This window comes from Squalius cephalus (genome assembly GCF_949319135.1).
Source record: "Squalius cephalus genome assembly, chromosome: 16".
NCBI classification, from domain to species: domain Eukaryota; kingdom Metazoa; phylum Chordata; class Actinopteri; order Cypriniformes; family Leuciscidae; genus Squalius; species Squalius cephalus.
Genome location: NC_137137.1, coordinates 724,143 through 747,500, shown reverse-complemented (window position 1 = coordinate 747,500; position 23,358 = coordinate 724,143). Strand labels below are relative to the sequence as shown.

The following is a 23,358-nucleotide window of genomic DNA, read 5'->3' as shown; positions in this document are numbered from 1 at the left end:
TCCAGATAAAGTTAGTTTTGATTGATTCACTTCCGTTGTAAAGATCATTAGTTATTAACTTAGGGGCCGCTCACACACACCGTTCTCACAGGAAACAGAAACTTTAATGTGTTCTGGACGTTCATTCACACACAACAGTGTTTGAGGCTCGAGAACACACACTCTGAAACAGGATCCAAGGGGCAAGTTTTGAAATTTTTTTAAAGCGTGATCATCTCTGTGTAAACTTCAAAAACGTGAATCTGTGAAACTCTGACGGCGCACATGCGGATCACGTGTTCAGTCTATAGATATGAGTGAGCGCAGGCGTGTGTCTTACTCTACAGATATTCATGTCTGACTCCAATCATGTACGCATGTTTCCATCCACCTATTCTTATGCTAATTTTGGGATATCACATTTAAAAAACGTTAATATAAGCATAAATTCTAAAACTGCATATTAATTCCATGTCTGGCTTTCATAACAGATACGATGCATGCTGAACATCTGGGGAGTGATGCTGTTCATCCGGATGTCGTGGATCGTGGGTCAGGCCGGCATCGGTACGCAGACTCAAGTCGAGTCAAGTGTGTGTGTGTGTGTGAGTGTGTGAGTGTGTGTGTGTGTGTGTGTGTGTGTGTGTACTTGTAAAACTATCTTTGTGAGGACCAGTTTGAGTGTTAGACCAGTGGAGTGAGGACAGAGAGAGTAAAGTGAGGACATGTTGGCCGGTCCTCAGTCTCTGAGAGCCTTTAAAGCCTGTTTGAGGGTCAAGACTTGGTTTTAGGGATCAGGTTATAATGAGGTCAAGGGTCGGTTTAGGGTCAGGGGTCGGGTTAGGCACTCAGTTGTGATGGGTTAGGTTAGGGTAAGCGGCTAGAGATTGCATTGTGTCAATAAATGTCCTCATAAAGATAGATGTACAAGAGTGTGTGTTACCCTCCAGCTCCTCGTTCTCAGTGTGTGTGTGTGTGTGTGTGTGTGTGTGTACTTGTAAAACTATCTTTGTGAGGACCAGTTTGAGTGTTAGACCAGTGGAGTGAGGACAGAGAGAGTAAAGTGAGGACATGTTGGCCGGTCCTCAGTCTCTGAGAGCCTTTAAAGTGTTTGAGGGTCAAGACTTGGTTTTAGGGATCAGGTTATAATGAGGTTAAGGGTCGGTTTAGGGTCAGGGGTCGGTTTAGGCACTCAGTTGTGATGGCTAAGGTTAGGGTAAGCGGCTAGAGATTGCATTGTGTCAATGAATGTCCTCATAAAGATAGATGTACAAGAGTGTGTGTGTGTGTGTGTGTGTGTGTCAAGTCTCCTTTATTTATACAGCGCTTTTTACAACACAGAGTGTTTCACAGCAGCTTTACTGAGATAACAGGAGAATAATGCAGTAAAGTTTGTTTCCAGAAGAGAATAGCGTCTCAGTCCAGCTTAAGTCAGTTCAGTGATGCTTCATTTCTGTTGTAAAGAAGTTATTAGTTAATTTAGTTCAGTTATATATATATATACACAGCCACTCTGGAGTAAACCGTGATGTCATCATCAGCTCAGTTCAGTTCATATAATGCTGTCAATGCAGGAGATCAATAATATTGTGGAAGATTACATTAAATGTCCACAAACAAGCAAGACAAAAGCCAAAGGCGACAGTGGCCAGGAACCAAAACTCCATCAGGACAGAATGGAGGAAAACCCTCGTGAGAAACCAGACTCAGCCTCAGTTCTCCTCTGGCCAATGAGCCAACAGTATATGATTATGATTATGATTCAGGAGCATTTCAGGTCAGAGGTCAGAGTGGATCAGAACATTCACTGAACTATCCTGGATTGGTTAGCTGTGTATGATCATAGATTATGAATGTGTGTTTGTGTTGATTCAGCTCTGTCCTGTGCCATCGTCCTCATGGCCATCGTCGTGACGACCATCACTGGCCTGTCGACGTCAGCCATCGCCACCAACGGCTTCGTGCGCGGAGGTCAGCGCGCTCACACACGAGTCACAGCTATCATAACCATGAACATTCTGAAAGATGCTCACCAAGGGTGCATTTATCTGATCAGAAATACAGTTAAACTTGTAATTTATTCCTGTGATCAAAGCTGAATGTTCAGCATCATTACTCCAGTCTTCAGTGTCACATGATCCTTCAGAAATCACTCTAATATGATGATTTGATGCTCAAGAAACATTTATGATTATTATCAGTGTTCATATTTTTGTGGAAACTGATACATTTTATTTTTCAGGATTCTTTGATTTATAGAAAGTTCAAAAGAACAGCGTTTATTCGAAACAGAATCTTTTGTAACATTATAAATGTCTTTACTGTCACTTTTGATCAATTTAAAGTGTCCTTGATGAATAAAAGTATTCATTACTTTTAAAAAAAAACTAATGACCCCAACTTTTACCTGTATACAATATCTGTATTTATATCTAAAACATTATTATGTGTTAGAAAAAAATGTCAAGAGTTCAAATAGCTACAGAATTTTTTTGTTAAATAAATGGTCAAAATTAGTATGATTTTTGCAGATTAATTAAACTTTACTCAAGCTTTTCTTAACAGTGTAATAAACAATCAAATTATTTGCTAATTAGATGACTAATTTGCTAATTATTTTTGGAAGAAAAAAAATGTTGCATGGAACTTATCGTGAACTCATTTACATTATAATTTAGTTATCATATATCAGTTATATTATATGTAGTTAGAATTTATTTTCGAATAAAAACAATGTAAAGATTTATAGTGAACTTTTAGTTTTTTTTTTTTTTTTAGTTTATCATTTATTTTTTATATTTTTTTGCATTTCGTGCAACAATTTTTTCTTCCATAAATGAACAAATTCCAACTAAATTAACGACATCATAATATAAAAAGAGTTAATGCAACATTTTTTTCTTCCAAAAATAAAAGTGTAAAAAACAATTGCTAAATAGTTATTATAACTGTGTATTTGAATGTATACATCTTTTCTTTATTTATTGCTATGATGTTTTTTGTTGCTGATGTTCTGTCCCCGTTCTAGCTTCTGTTCTGAATGTTTGAGTCAGAATTTCAACTACAGTGTTTGTGTGTTTGTGTGAATGTGTGATTGTGTGTTTGTGTGAATGTGTGAATGTGTGTTTGTGTGAATGTGTGAATGTGTGTTTGTGTGAATGTGTGTTTGTGTGAATGTGTGAATGTGTGATTGTGTGTTTGTGTGAATGTGTGTTTGTGTGTTTGTGTGAATGTGTGAATGTGTGTTTGTGTGTTTGTGTGTTTGTGTGAATGTGTGTTTGTGTGTTTGTAGGCGGCGCGTATTACCTGATCTCCAGGAGTTTGGGTCCCGAGTTCGGCGGATCCATCGGCCTGATCTTTGCCTTTGCCAATGCCGTCGCGGTGGCCATGTACGTCGTGGGTTTCGCAGAAACCGTCGTTGAACTTCTGGATGTGAGTACGAACGCAAAAGCCTTGGATGAATAGATGAGGAAGATGAGCAAGCATGAATTTTCTTTTTTTTTTTTAAATGTGCATGCCTTCTACACTGCAAAAAATGCTTTTCTTACTTAGTATTTTTGTCTTGTTTCCAGTTGAAATATCTAAAGCTTCTTAAATCAAGATGCATTTACTAGATGAGTAAAATGACATTAGATATTATGTCCTGTTTTCCAGGGGGAATTAATCAAAATTAATTGATTTGTTGCTTAAAACAGGCAAAATGATCTGCCAATGGGGTCAGAAAAATAATGTTAATTCAAACAGAAACAAGATTATTTTTCTCACCCCATTGGCAGATCATTTCGCTTGTTTTAAGCAAAAACTCACTTCATTTTTATTTATATCCCCAGAAAACAAGACATAATATCTTATTTCATTTTACTACTGAAGTAAATGGATCTTGATTTAAGAAATGTTTGACATTTGGGCTGGAAACAAGACAAAAATACTAAGAAAAGCATTTTTTCAGTGTATTAGGGTGACAGACTGACATATATGACCCATATAGACTCATTCTTCTGAAGTGTTCTGATGTAAACTGTGTTTGTCAGAGTATAGACGCTCTGATGACCGATGAGATCAATGACATCAGGATCGTGGGAACGCTCACGGTGATTTTACTGCTGGGAATCTCCATCGCTGGAATGGAGTGGGAAGCGAAGGTCAGGACGTTCCCATATGGATTCAGATTTCTTCTTGCAGTCGTTATTATTCTCGTGATGTATTGATTATCTTTGACAGGCCCAGATTGTGTTACTGGTGATTCTTGTGGCGGCGATTTGCAACTACTTCATTGGATCCTTCATCCCTGTGGAGGCAAAGGAACCCAAAGGCTTCTTCAGTTATAACGGTGGGACGTCTCTGCTCCTCTGCTTTAGTTTGAGATCAATCAGTCCTGGAGGAATTACTCTGATGACTCTTTTTATACAGTATGAAAAAGTGATATTTAAAGGCCTTGGAACGATCAGCTTTGTTTGATGCGTTGACGTAATCTCCACTGAAACAGGAAGCAAAGGCGGGACTTATTGATTGGCTCCTCCCCCTTTTCAAATAACCAATAGCGTTTAGTTTACCTCACAGACTGACAGCACCATTAGAAGTGAATTGAGCAACCGAACACATATATATATAACATCTCCAACCCATAATGCTCTGTGTCTGTCAATGGTCGCTTTGGATCAGGTGGTGTTTATAGCATAGGGGCGGAGCTTTAGATTCTAGCAAGCGTTTGATTGGACAGAAGATGTGATGAGAAGCTGAAGTCATAAAAATCCCTGATCCGTTTTAGCGGAAGTGAGAGACTGTAAGTTTTTAATGCTTGTATCTCCTAAATGTGAATTTTGTCATTGTTTTGGAAGCTTATTCATAACCTTAAGGCGAACATATTCATCCTCAAAGCTAAAAAACGTACATTTGGGTTTCAGCGGGTCTTTAATTTAGAATGTATTTTTGTAAGAAAAAAAATGTGCATGACATTTTAATAGTTAATATATAGAGCTACTTGCTCTTCATCGCTCATTCTGTTTTTTAAACGTGCGCCTTCATTATTTTTCCATGTGCACGCTATGACAGATATGATGCATATAGGTGAGTGCAGAATGTGTCATGATGTTGTGGGTGTAAGATGCTGATGGTCTTTAACTGGCTCAGTGTTAATGCTGGTTCTTCATACTCAAAGCTGTGTCGTTCCTGTGTTTGTCCGTCTCTAAGCTGCCATAATGATGGAGAACATGGGTCCAGACTTCAGAGACGAGGAAACCTTCTTCTCCGTGTTTGCCATCTTCTTCCCGGCCGCCACAGGGATCCTAGCCGGAGCCAATATATCCGGAGACCTGGCGGTGAGAGATGATCCTCGCTCAACAACTGATGCACTCAAGTATTATTGACCAAACCAAGATTACAGTTTTCAGCCAAAACACAACACCAAACCAAACACAAAGTTGATTTAATTGTTGACTCAAATAAAAACTGAATTTTGCAAGCATTTAAATTGCATTTTTTTTATGTCAAATTTGTTGTTTCTATTCCAATTTGTTGCTATATAAACATTTAAACACTGGCTGTCTAATTTATTCAAACATGCATTAAATGTGGAAGACCACAGGTAAAGTAAAAATATCATGAATATGTAATATAGTGCATATATGAATCAAACGCTCCTGTAGAGTTATTTCTAGCTGACTGGAGTTTATGGACACTGATGTCTTTTCTGAGGTAATGTGACGTTTTATTGACGTCTCTCCGCGGTTGAAACACTGATTGATGGATTATAGGAGACATGATTGAGTTCAGGAAGTTGTTCTGTATATTTCCTCATTCCTTCTGATGTTCATGTTGATTTGCTGCTGTAACTAGTTGTGAAGAGGAAGAGATGATCGGTTCTTCTGTCACACACATTAAAGAGACACAAAATGTCCACTTTTTAAAAATGTTTTAAAAACTTTTTTTTTCTTTCTTTCTTGGTGATGTGAACGTTAAGGGAACATTCCAGTCTTCAAACAAAATGGGAATGTTACTTTTGAATGTTCTCTGAAAGTTCTGAAACAATTAGTAGGCTAACATTTAAAAAACGTTAGATGAACGTCCAACTTATGTTACAGAATTATTGTTTCATGATTGATGAATAAATAATGGTTTAGTTCTAACATTTTGAGAACATTATTAAAGACCAGATAACTTTGAACCAACTTCATAGGAAGAACGTTTGATCATAACTTTGACTGTTCGCTGGGTAATTAAACGTCACTGTTTCGGTCAATAACCTCATTTCAAACCATTTCAACTGAATTTTTAGTTGCTGAAATTTCAGTACATATTTCTCTCAAGGGTTATATTTGAGATTCTGTGGATTTTTGTCATCATATTTCATAAGAGATGATGTTTGTAACATCTGCCCGTGTCTAGGATCCGCAGTCAGCGATTCCCAAAGGAACTCTCCTGGCGATCCTCATAACCGGAGTGGTTTACATCGCTGTCGCCTTCTCGAACGGTAATGTGTTCTTCCTCCGACCGTCGTCTCGAGTCTGGGATCAGACGTGACGTTGTGAGTTTGCTGTGTCTTCAGGCTCTTGTATTGTGCGAGACGCCACAGGCGATGATAACGACACGATCGTGGGATCGCTGGAGAACTGCACCGACGCCTCGTGCTCGCTCGGATTCGACTTCTCCATCTGCAAAGAGGGAGGCTGCAAGTACGGGCTTCAGAACGACTTCCAGGTGTGTGTGTGTGTGTGTGTGTGTGACGCCAAACACAGGCATGAGATGTGCTTATATATACTTATCATGGTTATATTAGAATGCATACACTACTAGTCAAACTACTGGAATAATTAAAGTCCCCCTGTAGTCAATCATTTTATCTCTTAAAACTCATCTTCACACGTTGATCTGATTGGTTACAAGGTAGTTTGTGACGTCAGAAACACCAGCGATTTCAAAGCGTGTTTTTGAGACTGTCTTTGGTTCACTGCAGTTTTAAGGAGGAAATACTCAGCAATGCTGTCGACTTATGAACTTACACATGGATTGTCTTAAAGCAGATTAAAAACACCACATAGACACATAAACACCAGTAAAACGTTGGATTTTCACCACAGGGGGACTTTAAGATTGTTAATGTGTCTGAAAGAAGTTTTGTTGAGCTGTCTGTGGTTCTGTGATGTCACTGATGGATGTGTGGTTCTGTGATGTCACTGATGGGTGTATGGTTCTGTGATGTTACTGATGGATGTGTGGTTCTGTGATGTCACTGATGGATGTGTGGTTCTGTGATGTTACTGATTATGGATGTGTGGTTCTGTGATGTTACTGATGGATGTGTGGTTCTGTGATGTTACTGATTATGGATGTGTGGTTCTGTGATGTTACTGATGGATGTGTGGTTCTGTGATGTTACTGATTATGGATGTGTGGTTCTGTGATGTTACTGATGGATGTGTGGTTCTGTGATGATGGATGTGTGGTTCTGTGATGTCACTGATGGATGTGTGGTTCTGTGATGTCACTGATGGATGTGTGGTTCTGTGATGTTACTGATGGATGTGTGGTTCTGTGATGTCACTGATGGATGTGTGGTTCTGTGATGTCACTGATGGATGTGTGGTTCTGTGATGTCACTGATGGATGTGTGGTTCTGTGATGTCACTGATGGATGTGTGGTTCTGTGATGTTACTGATGGATGTGTGGTTCTGTGATGATGGATGTGTGGTTCTGTGATGTTACTGATGGATTGGTGGTTCTGTGATGTTACTGATGGATGTGTGGTTCTGTGATGTTACTGATGATGGATGTGTGGTTCTGTGATGTTACTGATGGATGTGTGGTTCTGTGATGTTACTGATGATGGATGTGTGGTTCTGTGATGTTACTGATGGATGTGTGGTTCTGTGATGTTACTGATGGATGTGTGGTTCTGTGATGTTACTGATGGATGTGTGGTTCTGTGATGTTACTGATGGATGTGTGGTTCTGTGATGTTACTGATGATGGATGTGTGGTTCTGTGATGTCACTGATGGATGTGTGGTTCTGTGATGTTACTGATGGATGTGTGGTTCTGTGATGTTACTGATGATGGATGTGTGGTTCTGTGATGTTACTGATGATGGATGTGTGGTTCTGTGATGTTACTGATGGATGTGTGGTTCTGTGATGTTACTGGTGGATTGGTGGTTCTGTGATGTTACTGATGATGGATGTGTGGTTCTGTGATGTTACTGATGGATGTGTGGTTCTGTGATGTTACTGATGATGGATGTGTGGTTCTGTGATGTTACTGATGATGGATGTGTGGTTCTGTGATGTCACTGATGGATGTGTGGTTCTGTGATGTTACTGATGGATGTGTGGTTCTGTGATGTTACTGATGGATGTGTGGTTCTGTGATGTCACTGATGGATGTGTGGTTCTGTGATGTCACTGATGGATGTGTGGTTCTGTGATGTTACTGATGGATGTGTGGTTCTGTGATGTTACTGATGGATGTGTGGTTCTGTGATGTTACTGATGGATGTGTGGTTCTGTGATGTTACTGATGGATGTGTGGTTCTGTGATGTTACTGATGGATGTGTGGTTCTGTGATGTTACTGATGGATGTGTGGTTCTGTGATGTTACTGATGGATGTGTGGTTCTGTGATGTTACTGATGGATGTGTGGTTCTGTGATGATGGATGTGTGGTTCTGTGATGTCACTGATGGATGTGTGGTTCTGTGATGTCACTGATGGATGTGTGGTTCTGTGATGTTACTGATGGATGTGTGGTTCTGTGATGATGGATGTGTGGTTCTGTGATGTCACTGATGGATGTGTGGTTCTGTGATGTTACTGATGGATTTGTGGTTCTGTGATGTTACTGATGGATGTGTGGTTCTGTGATGTTACTGATGGATGTGTGGTTCTGTGATGTTACTGATGGATGTGTGGTTCTGTGATGTTACTGATGGATGTGTGGTTCTGTGATGATGGATGTGTGGTTCTGTGATGTCACTGATGGATGTGTGGTTCTGTGATGTTACTGATGGATTTGTGGTTCTGTGATGTTACTGATGGATGTGTGGTTCTGTGATGTTACTGATGGATGTGTGGTTCTGTGATGTTACTGATGGATGTGTGGTTCTGTGATGTTACTGATGGATGTGTGGTTCTGTGATGTTACTGATGGATGTGTGGTTCTGTGATGTTACTGGTGGATTGGTGGTTCTGTGATGTTACTGATTATGGATGTGTGGTTCTGTGATGTTACTGATGGATGTGTGGTTCTGTGATGTCACTGATGGATGTGTGGTTCTGTGATGTTACTGATGGGTGTGTGGTTCTGTGATGTTACTGATGGGTGTGTGGTTCTGTGATGTTACTGATGGGTGTGTGGTTCTGTGATGTTACTGATGATGGATGTGTGGTTCTGTGATATTACTGATGGATGTGTGGTTCTGTGATGTTACTGATGGGTGTGTGGTTCTGTGATATTACTGATGGATGTGTGGTTCTGTGATGTTACTGATGGGTGTGTGGTTCTGTGATGTTACTGATGGGTGTGTGATTCTGTGATATTACTGATGGATGTGTGGTTCTGTGATGTTACTGATGGATGTGTGGTTCTGTGATGTTACTGATGGATGTGTGGTTCTGTGATGTTACTGATGGGTGTGTGGTTCTGTGATGTTACTGATGATGGATGTGTGGTTCTGTGATGTTACTGATGGGTGTGTGGTTCTGTGATGTTACTGATGGATGTGTGGTTCTGTGATGTTACTGTTGTATGTGTGGTTCTGTGATGTTACTGATGGGTGTGTGGTTCTGTGATGTTACTGTTGGATGTGTGGTTCTGTTGGATGTTACTGATGGATGTGTGGTTCTGTTGGATGTTACTGATGATGGATGTGTGGTTCTGTGATGTCACTGATGGATGTGTGGTTCTGTGATGTTACTGATGGATGTGTGGTTCTGTCAGGTGATGAGTTTGGTGTCTGGGTTCGGGCCGCTCATCACGGCTGGGATCTTCTCCGCTACGCTCTCATCGGCGCTGGCGTCTCTGGTCAGCGCTCCTAAAGTCTTCCAGGTCAGACTTCATATCCTTCTCTGTGTTTGCGACACTGAGGTCAGAGGTTGTTAACTGAGGCCAGTCCACGCAGCATGCTTTTCTTACTTAGTATTTTTGTCTTGTTTGCAGTCCAAATATCTAAAAATTCTTAAATCAAGATGCATTTACTAGATGAGTAAAATGACATAAGATATTAAGTCTTGTTTTCTGACGAAATAAATAAAAATTAAGTGAGTTTTTGCTTAAAACAAGCAAAATGATCTGCCAATGGGGTCAGAAAAATAATGCTAATTCAAACAGAAACAAGATTATTTTTCTCACGCCACTGGCAGATCATTTTGCTTGTTTTAAGCAAAAACTCACTTAATTTTTATTTATTTAGTCAGAAAACAAGACTTTTTACTACTCATTTTACTACTTTAGTAAATGGATCTTGATTTAAGAAATGTTTGATATTTGTCCTTCCATTCACTCATAATGAGAACATTATTAAAGACTAGATAACTTTGAACGAATGTTTTATTAACGTTACTGGAAAAACGTTTGTTCATAACTTTGAGAGAACCTTGACAAAACGTTTGCTAAAGTCCTGAGAACGTCATCGTATGTGATGATTATTTGTCTTCAATTAATAAAAGCATCTTGCTGAATGTGTGAATCACTTTCAACAGCTCTGAGTAATATATAATGTGACATGCAGCCAAAGAAAAACACACAAAAACACATTATTTAGCCGTTTGCATCTGCAAATTGTCCGTTACACATTTTTCATGTGTGGTAATGTCAATGTTAATGACGTCGACCGTCCGACTTCTAAACACTTGAGTAGATTTCCATCACAAGATCTTCTCATCTTCTGCTGTTACTTTAAGGGTTTCAACAAGCCAACCTGATACAAAAGCTTGTGCTTTCTGATTTTCACATTTGGCAATTGGGTAATTTATTGCAAAATCATCAGATACACCAGCGAATGAGGCAATTTGTTTGATGTAAACGCTCTCGTAAGGATAATGCATGAAGTGAAAAAATGTTTAAAAGCTTGAATGCAGTGTAAGCCACTTTGGTTAAAAGCATCTGCCAAATGCATACAGTAAATGATGATGCATTTTCTGTCTTTTATCTTATGACGTGTGTGTGTGTGTGCGTGTGCGTGTGTGTGTGTGTGTGCGCATGTGTGTGTGTGTGCGCATGTGTGTGTGTGTGTGTGTGTGTGTGTGTGTGTGTGTGCTTCTGCAGGCCTTGTGTAAGGATAAAATCTACCCTGGATTACATGTGTTTGCCAAAGGATACGGAAAGAACAAAGAGCCTCTGCGCGCGTACGTCCTCACCTTCGTCATCGGCCTGGCCTTCATTCTGATCGGTAAATCACCCTCCACTTCACTCTTATACTGTCAAACCAAAACTTATTCAGACACCAGATATAATTATTGATAGTTTTCACTAGTGTGATCAGGACACTATAGTGCATTTATGTAAGTGAGGAGAGCAAAATAAAGTAAACTGTGACATATTATACCCAAATATTCTTCATCCAGAGACTACCAGTGACACTGATTGGGACACTTTGAGCTGATCATGTGTTGCTGAAGTGTGTTTTCTTTAATTGCTAATGCTCTTTTCACACACAGACTGAACACAATGAAGCATTGCTTGGTGATTGGTTGAGCTAAACTGGTATTATCTAATTGTGTAGTTAAATTTAACAGATATTCAACATAATTCATGTGTGAGACAGTCTAACAGAAGGACGGACAAAACCAGTCAAATATCAACTGAGTTCTGCTTATATTTCATTACCATTCTCTAAACTATAGCGAATAATCTGATAATGTGAGAAATGTTGAAGATGTCTGAATAAATGTTGGTTTGATTGTTTCTCAACGACAGTGTCTGTGTGTCTAATTCACGTGTGTTGGTGTTTCAGCGGAGTTAAACATCATCGCTCCCATAATTTCCAACTTCTTCTTGGCCTCGTACGCATTGATAAACTTCTCTGTGTTCCACGCGTCGCTGGCAAACTCTCCAGGCAAGTGTCATTTTCTCTGAAGTCAGCGGCTGAATCCGAATCCATTCGCTATTCCCTACGTTAGTCCACTAATACTGTTCACTTGAAGGAGTGAATGAAAACGAGTGAGTGAATTCGGACAACCGTTGAGCGTACATCATTATTGCAGTGCATTGTGGGATTGAATGAGTGCACTCAATAATGTCCACTATGGTTTCCACTACAAATTGCCGTCCGCTCAAATAATAATGGCGTATTTGAGGGTTTGGGGGTGATTTCGGATTCAGCCAGTGTGTAAAACATCCCTGATGGAGTTGATCACGCTGATGCACATCTGGACAGGGTGGCGTCCGAGCTTCAAATACTATAATAAGTGGGTGTCGCTGGCCGGAGCCGTGCTGTGTTGTGCCGTGATGTTCGTGATCAACTGGTGGGCGGCGCTGGTCACCAACGGCATCGTCCTGGCGCTCTACATATACGTCAGCTATAAGAAACCAGGTCAGATCTGCTTTCACTTCAGACTGTGCAACGCTTTATGCAACATATTGTTTAAAGTCCCCCTGTAGTCAATCATTTTATCCCTTAGAACTCATCTTTGATCACCAAAATGACATATTTAAACGTTTTTTCCTTGAACTATCTTGAATGTAACTCGACACCCTTGCCTCATTTAGTATGCGCGGTTCTATGAATATGCAAATGAGCCCCGCCTCCACTCACTCACTCAGCTCAGAGATCCACTGGTTGACGATCACACGTTGATCTGATTGGTTACAAGGTAGTTTGTGACGTCAGAAACACCAGCGATTTCAAAGCGTGTTTTTGAGACTGTCTTTGGTTCACTGCAGTTTTAAGGAGGAAATACTCAGCAATGCTGTCGACTTATGAACTTACACATGCTTTGTCTTAAAGCAGATTAAAAACACCACATAGACATATAAACAACATTAAAAGCTGGATTTACACCACAGGGGGACTTTAAAATTACATATTGTGAGAAGCTTGGAATGATTATGATTATTAATGTTTCTGAAAGAGTCTCTTCTGCTCATTAAAGCTGCATTTATTTGATGAAAAATACAGTAAAAATAGTGAAATATTATTGTAATGTAAATCATCTGTTCTCTATGTGAATATATAGTAAAGTGTAATTTATATCATGTGATCAAAGCTGAATGTTCAGCATCATTACTCCAGTCTTCAGTGTCACATGATCCTTCAGAAATCACTCATTATATAAATACTCATTATATAAATGATAAATATCATTATGTATATGATACTTCCAAAATAAAATTAAACTGTGATACATTTTATTTTTACTTTGATGAATAAAAAGTTTTAAAAAACAGCATTTATTTGAAATATAATCTTTTGTAACATTATAAATGTCTTTACTGTCACTTTTGATCAATTGAATGCATCACTTTGGATAAAAGCATCTTCCAAATGCATAAATGTTAACTAATGTGAGTACTTATTGTAAAGTGTTATTGATTATGTTTTAAAATCCTCATAAGCGAGAGTGTCAGAGGTTAAACTGTGTCTTTCTGCTGCAGATGTGAACTGGGGTTCGTCCACACAAGCGCTGATGTACAATAAAGCTCTAACACACAGTCTTCATCTGACGGGCGTCGAGGATCACATCAAGAACTTCAGGTGAATCAGATGAACACACAGATGTGTGACTCTAGAGAGAATCATTCAACAACAACAATAGGGGAATACAGAGTCAAAACACTTCAATGTACAAAAAATTAAGATCACAATTCTGCATTTTGTATCAAAAAATCAATCATACATCTAAAACATCAAGTATCATTTCAACAGCTTTACGATTGTTCTGTATTGAAGTCAGAAAAACCTTTACGTCAGTTGAAAATAGTCTACCATTTAGTACAGTTAACATACATTTTGCTTTATGTATATGATATTTCCCAAATAAAATTACAATTTTAGTTACATTTCCAATAAACCGGTCTCACAATCCATAAACCAGAGCATTATATCAGTTATAGTGACCAATTTTTAAAACAACTCAAAAATAAACATACACTCTGGGTTGTTTCAACCCAACTTTGGGTCAAATATGGACAAACCCAGCCGTTTTTTACATTACATTTTTAACCCAAAGTTTCGCTTTGTCCATGTTTGACCCAAAACAGCATTTTTTAGAGTGTAGACACTTAGGAGTAAACTAACGTGACTCTACAGAGACGTGAAGTTGTGATGTTTCCCACAGGCCTCAGTGTCTCGTCATGTCCGGATACCCAAACTCTCGGCCGGCGCTGATGTATCTCGTACACGCTTTCACCAACAACTCAGGCTTGATGGTGTGCGGACACGTGCGCTCTGTACGTCACCTCAACAACACACACTTCATCTCTTCTTCAATATGACACTATGTTCTTCCTCAGTGTTTCTGTCTCGTTTTCCAGCACAAATATCTAAACATTCTTAAATCAAGAGACATTTACTGGAGGAGAAGCAATATTATATTCATGCTCATGTTAGTTCACAGTGCATTAACTGCGTAAACAGATACTTTTGACCTTATAAATGTATTAAATGCTGAAATGAACATGCACTGGATGCTGTTGAAGTATTGTTAGTTCACGTTAGCTGAATAAACGAAACCCTTATTGTAAAGTGTTACCAAAATAATCTTCTGACCCCATTGGCAGATATCTGTTTTTGTTTTTTAGCAGAAACTCACTTAGTTACTTAATACAAGACCTAATGTAAGTTATTTTGCTTGTCAAGTGAATGTATCTTGATTTATCCCTCTAGTGTTTTCCGTTCAAATTTTACATTTTGTTTTTTAAAGTGTTTTAGTTGATCAGAATGTGACTTTTGTTGCACTTGCAGTGTGAACACAGAATAAAATCCTGGAAATCATTCGAAGGTTAAATGGTCTTAAAAATGAGTCACGCTTGAGCTCCTCACAATCAAAACTGACCACCATAGATATGAATGAGAAAAAGAAAAAAAAAAACAGCGAATTTTGGGGTACAATCAACAAATCAGACATGATGCAGAAAAAGCACACAGCAATGAAGGTTTTATTTAGATTTTTTTATTTTATGGAAGCCAACAGATCATAATTATTGCATAAATATTACCATAGCATAAATACTACCATACAATTCATTCAAAATACAAAAAATATCTCTGAACAAAATTCCAACTGTGTTTGTGTTTTTTGTTTTTGCTATTGGATTTTTAATTTGAAGTGTATTTTAAGGTAACAGAGATTGTTTTGGCTTTATAGCAGTTCTTTAATAGAGTTATTTTCCAGCTAAAGTTATTTTATAGTTTGTTTCTATAGTTACCCTCATTTGTTGCCGCAGTGATTGATTACCCTCGCCTGTTCCCAGTTATCCTCTGGTTGTGTGTTTTTGTTCTTTCCCTGTGTTTGGATTTACTTTTTAGCTTATGTTTGTTAATAAATGGTTGCATTTGGATCCGACTCTCCCTCGTTTCTGAACAGCTGTGAGTGTGAGCCGTAAATGAGGGTTAAAAGGGTTTCGATATTTGTACTGGAAAACAAGACTAAAATACTGTGTATATTGTAAGTTTCTGCAGTTTCCTCAGCCACAGCTGCAGTTGTTCTGTCCTTCTCCTGCAGGGATACCGGCGGCCCAACTATAAGGAGATGATGAACGAGCAGGTCCGCTATCAGCGCTGGCTCCTGAAGGCCCGAATCAAAGCTTTCTACACTCCTGTGTTTGCTGATGATCTCAGACAAGGAGCCCAGTATCTCCTACAGGTCAGAACACACCTGGAATATATGACAGATTATGTCATTTTTGATAAAGAGCTCGTGTAGTGAAGTGAATCAGTGTAATCTGAGAGACGGCTTCACACAGAACCCGTTTAAAACGCTCCTGAGCTGCAAAAATGATGTTCTTCCTCAGTGTTTCTGTCTCGTTTTCCAGCACAAATATCCAAACATTCTTAAATCAAGAGACATTTACTGGAGAAGAAGCAAAATCACTGAAGATATTAAGTCTTGTCTAATGAAAAATACATCAAAATTAAGCAAATTCATGCTTAAATCTGCTAATGGAGTGAGAAAAATAATCTTGTTTTCCCTTTGAGTTAAGAGTTTTCCTCTGACTCCATTGGCGGATATTTGTTCTCACTTCATTTTGATGCATTGTTCAGTCTTAATATCTTCAGTCATTTAGCTTCTCCAGTAAATGCATCTTGATTTAAGAATGTTTAGATATTTGTGCTGGAAAATAAGGCAGAAATACTAAATTGAACAGTGTAAAAACAATTTTTTGAAGTTGTAAATAAAGTTTACTGGAGTGTATTTTACAAGAAAATACTGTTTCAATTTCTCTACTAAGAAACTTCACATGTAATTTAATGAATTTCTTGCCGTTTTCTCAGAAATTTCTAGTAAATTTCACAGACAATTACAGACTGAAAATAGTTTGTCCACCAGTGTTAGTGGAGTGTAAGAGTGAACCTGCTGTGGTTTGATTGACAGACCGCTGGTTTGGGTCGCCTGAAACCAAACACACTAGTGTTCGGCTTCAAGAACAACTGGAGGGACGGCGAGATGAAGGACGTGGACACCTACATCAACACCATCCAGCGAGTCTCTTTCTGTCTTCATCTTTAACCTGTTAAAGGCCCTTGCACACTGAGGCCGAAATCTTCGTATGCGTTTTTTCATATTCGTCATTCGATGGCTCTGAGTTGTCAAAACACAAGTCAAACGTCTTGCTACGGATGCGGAAAACGCAGAAAATCGAACCTAAATCTTTCGTCCATCATAAATTTTTTTTGGATCAGGTTCGATTTTCTGCGTTTTTCCGCATTTGACAAAATGTGAGGGTCATATTTATTTTTTAACGTACATGAATTTGGGACTCAGTGTGCAAGGACCTTAACACTCCCACTGACACTTCTTTCATTGCACACATTTAAAATTCATCCTGTGAAGAAATGGAAATGCTACTTTAAAACCATTTAGTGGCAAAAAAAATTCAACTTAAAGTTTGGAACACAATTGATTAGACATACAGCATTTTTTTAGAGGCCAAATTATTTTGTTAAAATATATCTATTGTTTAGTTTTTGTTTAAACTTACACATATATACATTTTTACACTTTCTATGCTGCAATAATCTGAGTGTCTTCTTTAAAACGAAGCAAGTATTCGTGAATTACAACCATTTAAAGATTCCATATATTGCCCTTTCTCGAAGTCTTGATGCTGTTTTGGGGTTTTTATGAATGTTGATTATTTCCCGTATTCCCAGTGATGCGTTTGACCTGCAGTACGGGGTGGTTCTCCTGAGACTGAAGGAAGGTCTCGACATCTCTCACATTCAAGGTGGAGTTTCCAGTTTCTGAAGTGTGAACTTCATCGGCCTCTTCATCAGGGATTTTAACGCCACTGCTCTTTCTCCAGATGAGTTTCTGTCCTCGCAGGAGAAAACGCCGGGAATGAAGGATCTCTTGGTGTCCATCAACATCAAAGACTTCGACAGCGATTCCTCCAAACCATCATCTATAGCAACCAGCTGTCAAAGCAGCCCGCTCATCTTCAGAGGTCAGAGGTCATGGACGTTTAATGAGTGTTAGAGACTGAACTCAGTTGTATTATGACACTACAAATGTCCTCCAGTTTGTTTTGTATCTTCAGAATGTCAGATTCAAAGGCTAACAGGGAACGTTCTGGCAAGGTTCTCTCAAAGTTATGAAACAAGTGTTCTTCCAGTAACGTTAAAGTCCCCCTGTGGTGAAGATCCAGCCTTTATTATTGTTTAATATTGTGGTGTTTTTAATGTGCTTTAAGACAAAGCATGTGTAAATTCATAAGTCGACAGCATTGCTGAGTATTTCCTCCTTAAAACTGCAGTGAACCAAAGACAGTCTCAAAAACACGCTTTGAAATCGCTGGTGTTTCTGACGTCACAAACTACCTTGTAACCAATCAGATCAACGTGTGATCGTCAACCAGTGGATCTCTGAGCTGAGTGAGTGAGTGGAGGCGGGGCTCATCTGCATATTCATAGAGCCGCGCATACTAAATGAGGCAAGAGTGTCGAGTTACATTCAAGATATTTTAAGGCATGAAGAATTTTTTCAAGGAAAAAACATTTAAATATGTCATTTTGCTGATCAAAGATGAGTTTTAAAGAATAGAATGATACAGGGGGACTTTAATAAAACGTTCGATCAAGATTTTCTGGTCTTTAATAATGTTCTCAAAACGTTAGCACAAAAACATTATGCATACTATACATCGTTCATGAAGAGTTTGGATGTTCATTTAACATTTTTTAAATGTTACAACTTGTTTCAGAACGTTCAGAGAACATTCAAAATTAACATTCCATAATGTTTGAAGAATGATACAATGGAACGTTCGCTTGACATATTCAAAAACACTTCAGATTCATGATGAATGTTAGTTCTCTTGAGGAATCTGCATCTGGTAATCTCCTCTTCTCTAATGTCAGACACGAAGAAGCTTCGCCTGCCGCTCAGTTCTGCGGACGAGAGACTCCTCAACGCCAGCCAGCAGTTCCAGAAGAAACAGAGCAAAGGGACGATTGATGTTTGGTGGCTGTTCGACGACGGAGGTAAAGTGATATTTCAACTTTAATGAAGTTTTGATTGAATGTACAGTCAAACCAAAAATTATTCAGACACCAGATATAATTTCTGATATGTTTCCACTAGTGTGATCAGGACACTATAGTTCATTTATGTAAGTGAAGAGAGCAAAATAAAGTAAACTGTGACATATTACACCCAATAATTATTCATACCAGTAAAAATTTGGGACCAAAACTGATTGGGACACTTTGAGCTGATCATGTTTTGCTGAAGTGTGTTTTCTTTAATTGCTAATGCTCTTTTTACACACAGACTGAACACAATGAAGCATTGCTTGGTGATTGGTTGAGCTAAACTGGTATTATCTAATTGTGTAGTTAAATTTAACAGCTGACAGATATTCAACATAACTCATGTGTGAGACAGTCTAACAGAAGGACGGACAAAACCAGTCAAATATCCACTGAGTTCTGCTCATATTTCATTACCATTCTCTAAACTATAGCGAATAAACTGTGATAATGTGAGAAATGTTGAAGATGTCTGAATAAATTTAGGTTTGACTGTTTTCTTTGCCTTCATTATATCCTGTGAGAGTGTGTCGCTTTAATAAGTTATTAACACCTCGCTGTCGTAGGTTTGACTCTTTTGATACCGTATTTGCTAACCAACAAAAAGAAATGGCGCGACTGTAAGATCCGTGTGTTCATCGGAGGAAAGATCAACCGGATCGACCACGACCGCAGAGCGTGAGTATTACTGACAGCTCCACATATGCAACTTTGTTCCTTTTGCTTTGTGTGTACAAATTATTTTACTTAAAAAACAGTTTATATTTGTCTACAGAATTAGTTTTAAACATTTAAGTATAAGCCTTAAAAGTCTTAGTTTATCAAATAAAACAGTTTTAAATTGGAGATAATCAGCTAATGCATTTAGTAACACTAAACCTTCACTTTAAATTAAGTTTATTTTTCTAAACACATTGGCACTGCAGATATTGGTTCTGGTTTTAAGTACAAACTCACTTCATTTTGACTAAGAAAACATGACTTAATATATTCAGTGATTTTTCTTCTCTTGTAAATGTACAGTATATTGATTTAAGAATATTTGTGCTGGAAGACAAGAATATTGAGTAAAAATCTAATTGTTACAGTGTATGCATGTAGTGAACACTACTAAAGCTTTTGCTCTGGCACAGAATGGCGGCGTTGCTCAGTAAGTTCAGGATTGATTTCTCTGACATCACTGTTATTGGAGACATCAACATCAAGCCGAAGAAGCACAAGTAAGTTTAGATCCATTGGCCAGTAATGAGCAGTGTTGGGGAAAGTCACTTTGAAAAGTAATGCATTACAATATTGCATTACTCCCTTAAAACGCGAATTGCTAATGGCTAATTGCAAAAGATTAATTGCTTTACTTTTTAAGAAAAGCTTTATTTTAAAAAGTAACAGGGATATTTTGCTGTAAATTTTAAAAGTAATGCATTACTAGTTCCTTGAAAAAGTAATCTGATTACATAACTCAAGTTACTTGTAATGGGTTTCCCCAACACTGGTAATGCGCATGTTTTGCACCGGGATCCTTCAGAAACACTGTGATTGTGTCCTCAGTAAGGCGATGTTTCAGGAGATGATTGAGCCGTACAGACTGAGGGAAGACGACATGGAGCAAGAAGCCGCTGAGAAACTGAAGACTGAAGAGCCCTGGAGGATCACAGATAATGAGCTGGAGCTCTACAGGGCCAAGGTCAGGTTGCCTTCACTTAAAGGTGCAGTGTGTGATTTTTAGTGGCATCTAGTGGTGAGGTTGTGAATTGCACCCAACAGACGTTACAGTGGCCGACAGGAAGTGATGTCATAGTCTGAGACAGCAGAGAGTAGACAGTTAAGCAATTAGTTTTTTTACAAAGATAAATTAAGAAATTAGGTTTACTTAAAGCTGCCGTCGGCAACATTTTTTTGATCATATTCAGTGAAATCGACACTATAATCCGACAGAACAACATAATTAAGGTGGTTTTAGAAAAAACCCGAGCTTCTATAACTCCACCTGGAGCGTGTTATTTGTTTTGCAAAAATCCACCGCTCCCGGATCATCGGGTCCAATCAGCGCAGGGGGGTGTGCGATCTGACTGTCAATCACAGTTCGTGCACACGCCACAGATCCCCCCTCCCTCGCGGCTCGCGCACGTTACAATATCACATGCACACGACACGCCTGAAGTTCGCCTGAAGATTGTACGAAGCGTGATGGCGGAGAGAAAATCTACTAACAAGCTTCCAATGCCTCGGTTATTGCTATCTATGGGTAGATTAGCCAGGGCAGCCTACCTCCGTGTCCATGGTGTTGATCGATGCTGAAGAGACGGACGCGTTCACAGAAAATCAGGTACACACGCACTGATGAGCACGACCTCGATGGGAGGTGCTCGCTGGTAGTGGGGGAGGGGCATGGGAGTTGTAAACATTCAAAATTTTGGCTAAGTCGACCCAATCTGCCAGACTTGCCGACTGCAGCTTTAATAATTCAGGAAAATGATGTTATTGCGAATATTATTGTTACTTGTTCATCATTGTGTCAGTGTTTTATTCGTTGACTTTAGCTCGCTTCTTAGACTCCGCCCACACGCTCTTCTGATTGGCTGATTTTTGAATGATTTGTTTGCGAGTGCAGTGTGCTTGCAGAGAGACTCCGCCCACACGCTCTTCTGATTGGCTGATTTGGTTGCGAGTGCAGTGTGCTTGCAGAGAGACTCCGCCCACACACTCTTCTGATTGGCTGATTTGTTTGCGAGTGCAGTGCGCTTGCAGAGAGACTCTGCCCACACGCTCTTCTGATTGGCTGATTTGGTTGCGAGTGCAGTGCGCTTGCAGAGAGACTCCGCCCACAAGCTCTTCTGATTGGCTGATTTGGTTGCGAGTGCAGTGTGCTTGCAGAGAGACTCCGCCCACACACTCTTCTGATTGGCTGATTTGTTTGCGAGTGCAGTGCGCTTGCAGAGAGACTCCGCCCACACACTCTTCTGATTGGCTGATTTGTTTGCGAGTGCAGTGCGCTTGCAGAGAGACTCTGCCCACACGCTCTTCTGATTGGCTGATTTGGTTGTGAGTGCAGTGCGCTTGCAGAGAGACTCCGCCCACACACTCTTCTGATTGGCTGATTTGTTTGCGAGTGCAGTGTGCTTGCAGAGAGACTCCGCCCACACGCAGTGAAGTGTCTCGGCTTACTTGTTGAACCAAAAGTCATTTGCGTCCTCAAAACTGAAATCCTTACGATTCCCATCCCTATCCACAAAGAATGTTTGAAGGATATTTCTGTAGAAATCTAAAGATTTCGCAGGTCAAACTGATGACTACAGAAATAATGTCTGAGATAATGTTGACATCAGTTCTCTCTTCTTTCATGTAGTCGAATCGTCAGATCAGGCTGAACGAGCTTCTGAAGGAACACTCCAGCACAGCCAACCTCATCGTCATGTGAGCACTGATCACGCGTTTACTTGCGTTTACTGATCACTTCATTTGAATATACAGTCAAACCAAAACTTTTTCAGACACCAGATATCATTTTTTACATTTTTTTACTAGTGTGATCAGGACACTATAGTTCATTTATGTAAGTGAGGAGAGCAAAATAAAGTAAACTGTGACATATTACACCCAAATATTCTTCATACCAGTAAAAATTTGGGACCAAAACTGATTGGGACACTTTGAGCTGATCATGTTTTGCTGAAGTGTGTTTTCTTTAATTGCTAATGCTCTTTTTACACACAGACTGAACACAATGAAGCATTGCTTGGTGATTGGTTGAGCTAAACTGGTATTATCTAATTGTGTAGTTAAATTTAACAGCTGACAGATATTCAACATAATTCATGTGTGAGACAGTCTAACAGAAGGACGGACAAAACCAGTCAAATATCAACTGAGTTCTGCTCATATTTCATTACCATTCTCTAAACTATAGAGAATAAACTGAGATAATGTGAGAAATGTTGAAGGTGTCTGAATAAATGTGCAGTATGAAGCACACGTGTCTCCTGTGACCTAACTCTGCTGTTGGTTTGATTGGTCTGATCGCAGAACTATGCCGCTGGCCAGGAAGGGAACGGTGTCCAGCGCGCTCTACATGTCCTGGCTGGACACGCTCTCCAAAGATCTCCCGCCGATCCTCCTCGTTCGGGGAAACCATCAGAGTGTCCTGACCTTCTACTCCTGAAGAGAGCGAGTCGCCGTCACAATCATCTGTATATTGACAAGATTTGTTCAATGTCGCTAAGTCTTATATTTAATATATTGAGCTGAACTAATCACGTTACAGAAATGTTCAAGTTTATTTGTAGATATTTTTAATAATGACACTACCTTAAGAAAACATAAAATGATGCTTGAACTGCATTTGATGTCCATTTCTACACTAACACAAGCTTGGTTTTGCTTGATCCAGAGCATTGAGTCAGATTCTGAACAGAGAGCGTACTCCAGTGCATCTTCACCAGTCCGGCGGATGTTCTCTAGTGAACTCTAAAACTGTGTGGCAGCATCTAAGAACTAATGACACTTAATAATCCTCATAATCATGGAGAGAGTCGTGGCTTTCAATGCAGATGACGAAACACTGTCCTAAACTGGAGGAACACTGGAAAATGCAATGCATTAAATAAATGGCCTTGATTTTAACTTTATAATTTGTGCTTTCGTGCATTATTGTGTGTGTGTGTGTGTGTGAGAGAGAGAGAGAGAGAGAGAGATAGAGAGT

The 23,358-nt window shown here is 39.2% G+C and overlaps 1 protein-coding gene across 1 annotated transcript in view; it reads left to right on the top strand.

The window, feature by feature from the left end:
* LOC307173416 (solute carrier family 12 member 2) overlaps positions 1-23,287 on the top strand; it is a 27,659-nt gene extending 4,372 nt beyond the window's left edge. The window contains exons 3-26 of the mRNA XM_079896520.1: positions 471-546; positions 1,855-1,950; positions 3,272-3,411; positions 4,011-4,121; positions 4,201-4,309; positions 5,170-5,297; positions 6,364-6,448; positions 6,524-6,675; positions 9,911-10,018; positions 11,237-11,360; positions 11,925-12,026; positions 12,348-12,503; positions 13,565-13,664; positions 14,248-14,359; positions 15,634-15,774; positions 16,504-16,610; positions 17,283-17,356; positions 17,435-17,575; positions 18,489-18,611; positions 19,226-19,337; positions 19,793-19,879; positions 20,208-20,343; positions 22,006-22,073; positions 22,683-23,287. Of these exons, the coding sequence (XP_079752646.1) occupies positions 471-546; positions 1,855-1,950; positions 3,272-3,411; positions 4,011-4,121; positions 4,201-4,309; positions 5,170-5,297; positions 6,364-6,448; positions 6,524-6,675; positions 9,911-10,018; positions 11,237-11,360; positions 11,925-12,026; positions 12,348-12,503; positions 13,565-13,664; positions 14,248-14,359; positions 15,634-15,774; positions 16,504-16,610; positions 17,283-17,356; positions 17,435-17,575; positions 18,489-18,611; positions 19,226-19,337; positions 19,793-19,879; positions 20,208-20,343; positions 22,006-22,073; positions 22,683-22,818 (2,724 nt within the window). The 3' untranslated portion in view covers positions 22,819-23,287. The remainder of the gene's footprint in view (positions 1-470; positions 547-1,854; positions 1,951-3,271; positions 3,412-4,010; positions 4,122-4,200; positions 4,310-5,169; positions 5,298-6,363; positions 6,449-6,523; positions 6,676-9,910; positions 10,019-11,236; positions 11,361-11,924; positions 12,027-12,347; positions 12,504-13,564; positions 13,665-14,247; positions 14,360-15,633; positions 15,775-16,503; positions 16,611-17,282; positions 17,357-17,434; positions 17,576-18,488; positions 18,612-19,225; positions 19,338-19,792; positions 19,880-20,207; positions 20,344-22,005; positions 22,074-22,682) is intronic.
* Positions 23,288-23,358: the final 71 nt, after the last annotated feature.